Here is a 2,589-nt window from a genome sequence, read left to right as displayed (position 1 = left end):
TATATCATGTTAGCAATAAATTGAGAGAAGCCCAATCCAGAATAGTGTTATATATATGTCGGAAAGTAAATAGGTAAATAAATTTCGATGAACAAAGATAAGAGTTAAACCTTTTGTTATATATATCTCATTACATCATACAATATTAAGTGCTACAATTATTTTTTGAGCTTGTAACATTAAGCCATGCTCTTATTACAAAGAGATAATCAAGTGAGTACAATTGACTAAAAAAATAAAGAAATTTGTTTAAAATTTATTTTTATAAATGAAAAAATTGATTTTACAATTTATTAACACAAATTGAATGATAAATAGGCAGGAAAAATTTGATGAAGGACGATCTCTCGGTGGCATTGAAGCTTTTATCTTCAAGGAATTAGACATGTACTAGGCACGCAATATTGGAGTGCTTTTATGGCGCTGCATTTGCTTTTCACTCTCGATCTCAACTAAGGTTTCAATGACAATATCCGACGCACTTGTTACAACCTCCGACCAGTTCCTGGAGAACACAGGGAAGAATGTGAAAAGAAAGACAAGATAATTTTAATTTCTGAAATTGAAATCCAACACACACAAACTAAGAAAGTTACGGTGCTCCTTACCCTTTCAAGGAGTCGAACGTGAGCCCTACAGTATACTTAGCCTCTTCAAGTGCCCAGCGAAACCTCCGGATATCCTCCATGGGACATTTCCCATCGTCCACAACTCGAAGTTGTGAGGGCTTGATGTCACAAAAGATAGGAATAACCTTCTTCTTTGACTCCATAATGAGAGCTAGTTCATGAAGGCAAAAATATGACTCGCAATACCGAGGAGAAAACACAGTCACACCAACCTTACATTTCCTTATTGCACTGTTTATATTATCGAACAACTTGTCTCCTGGCTTCATGTTCTTGTTGTCCAAGAAGGGGTGTAGGTTTAAACGGAAAAGGTGATCATAAAGCAAAGTAACAACCGTGCGCTTGGTGTCGATCCCTCGATGGTTAATGAACACATCACAAGGTTTGGCAACACGACTGGTAACCGCCGGCTGTATTGAGGGGTATTGACGGAAAAATTGGCGTGGGAAGTTTACAATTGAAGAGCGATGCATGGCTTCTGCAACGAAAAAAATAGTTGTGGAGTATCCCTTCTGTGATCAGATAACGTTTCTTAATTCTGCTTTGTTTCTCGTCCTAGTTTGAATCGTGGTTGTAGGAGGGTGGGTATGATCTCCCTTATATAGAGAGTGTATAATAACTTGTGGGACCTTATAATTCACAGGGTTTTTTTTTAAATTAGAAAAAAAAACTCCCATGGTGGTTCAAAAGGACCTTATAATTCTTGGTTGACTGTTTTACTTCTTCTGATGAATTTGAAAGGTTTGAACATCAACAAATAACCGTGTGTTTGATTTGACAGATTATGAAAGCAAATAAAAACCCTTGACCATCTATAAGCTTTCAATCGGGAATTCTGTTGAACCCTTCAAATAAGTTATGATCTTAATATTTAAAATCTTTAAGGCATGTACACGGACGACAACTTATTCAATTACCAGCCCTATTGTCGGATTGACATGTACAAGGGAATCTTTTGAGGAAGAATGTACTGCAAGGAATAACATTGATTAAGACGACTCTCGAGGTTGTTAATTTATTTCCTTTGATTTCAAAGTAAATGCCACTATTTGTGTGCTATTCCTTGTATACTGTTTTCTCTAATATTATAATTAAGGACACGTAACACTCATTAGCCTGCAATAACCATCTAAATACATTTCATGCATGCTTTTACCTCTTTCAAGGGTTTCTTTGACTACCGGAAAATTCCTTCATTAATGTCGAAATATTAAGTATTATTCTAAAATGCATTATATTTTTATTGTGCAAGGCTTTATTGTTCATCTTTTTATATATTATTATGGATGAATTGTGTAAAATTTTATAATTTTTTAAATTTAATAATCAAATTTATTTATTTATTAAACGATTTAACCAATTAATTTTAATCTTTTTATAAAAAAGATAGGATTGAAAAAGAGTGATCAAAATAAAAAAGATGTCAAACATGAGTGACATGCTATAAATTTAATAAAAACTACACTTTGATCTTTAAATTTTAAAAACCACACTACTTATACAATTTCAGTACCTCAATATTTTTTTCAATTCAATTATCATACAAAAATTTATTTTTGTTATTTTTAGTTCTTGGTTAAGATAAAAGAGAGAGAGGTTCTTGGATTTTCACAGTGGAAAGAGAGAAGTGTTGTTAACACTCATTTAGGTTACCAAAACTAATGATATTTGTGTAAAATAATTTCATCTTATGAGAGGAGTTTATATTAAGTGTTTTTACTGTTAAAGTTCATGGAAAAATATATTTGAGTTTAGGTTGATTTCAGTTTTTATGGTGGTTTATTAAGGTCATAAATAGGTTTATCACAGTTCATATGGTGTTTTATAGGTGTTTTGAGTAAAAAATAGATTGAAAAAAGGTTTTTTTTAAAAAAATCTTAATCCCTAATTCTCTAGTTACCACAGTGACTAGAATTTAGACAAATCAAACATGTCATTTAATTTTTTTCCCCAAAAAAAT

General features: G+C 32.2%; 1 protein-coding gene across 1 annotated transcript; it reads right to left on the bottom strand.

The window, feature by feature from the left end:
- Positions 1 to 390: 390 nt before the first annotated feature.
- On the bottom strand, positions 391 to 1,102 carry LOC105138183 (vesicle-associated protein 1-4-like). Its single transcript, XM_011044208.1, has 2 exons — positions 609 to 1,102; positions 391 to 505 (listed from the first exon to the last, which is right to left on the bottom strand). The coding sequence occupies exons 1-2, from the start codon at positions 1,100 to 1,102 to the stop codon at positions 391 to 393; spliced, it is 609 nt and encodes a 202-aa protein (XP_011042510.1).
- Positions 1,103 to 2,589: the final 1,487 nt, after the last annotated feature.

Source organism: Populus euphratica, unplaced genomic scaffold (assembly GCF_000495115.2).
Source record: "Populus euphratica unplaced genomic scaffold, PopEup_1.0 scaffold153.1, whole genome shotgun sequence".
Taxonomy (NCBI): domain Eukaryota; kingdom Viridiplantae; phylum Streptophyta; class Magnoliopsida; order Malpighiales; family Salicaceae; genus Populus; species Populus euphratica.
The sequence above is the reverse complement of the archived record's forward strand: the minus strand, read 5'-3'. Positions and strand labels throughout refer to the sequence as shown.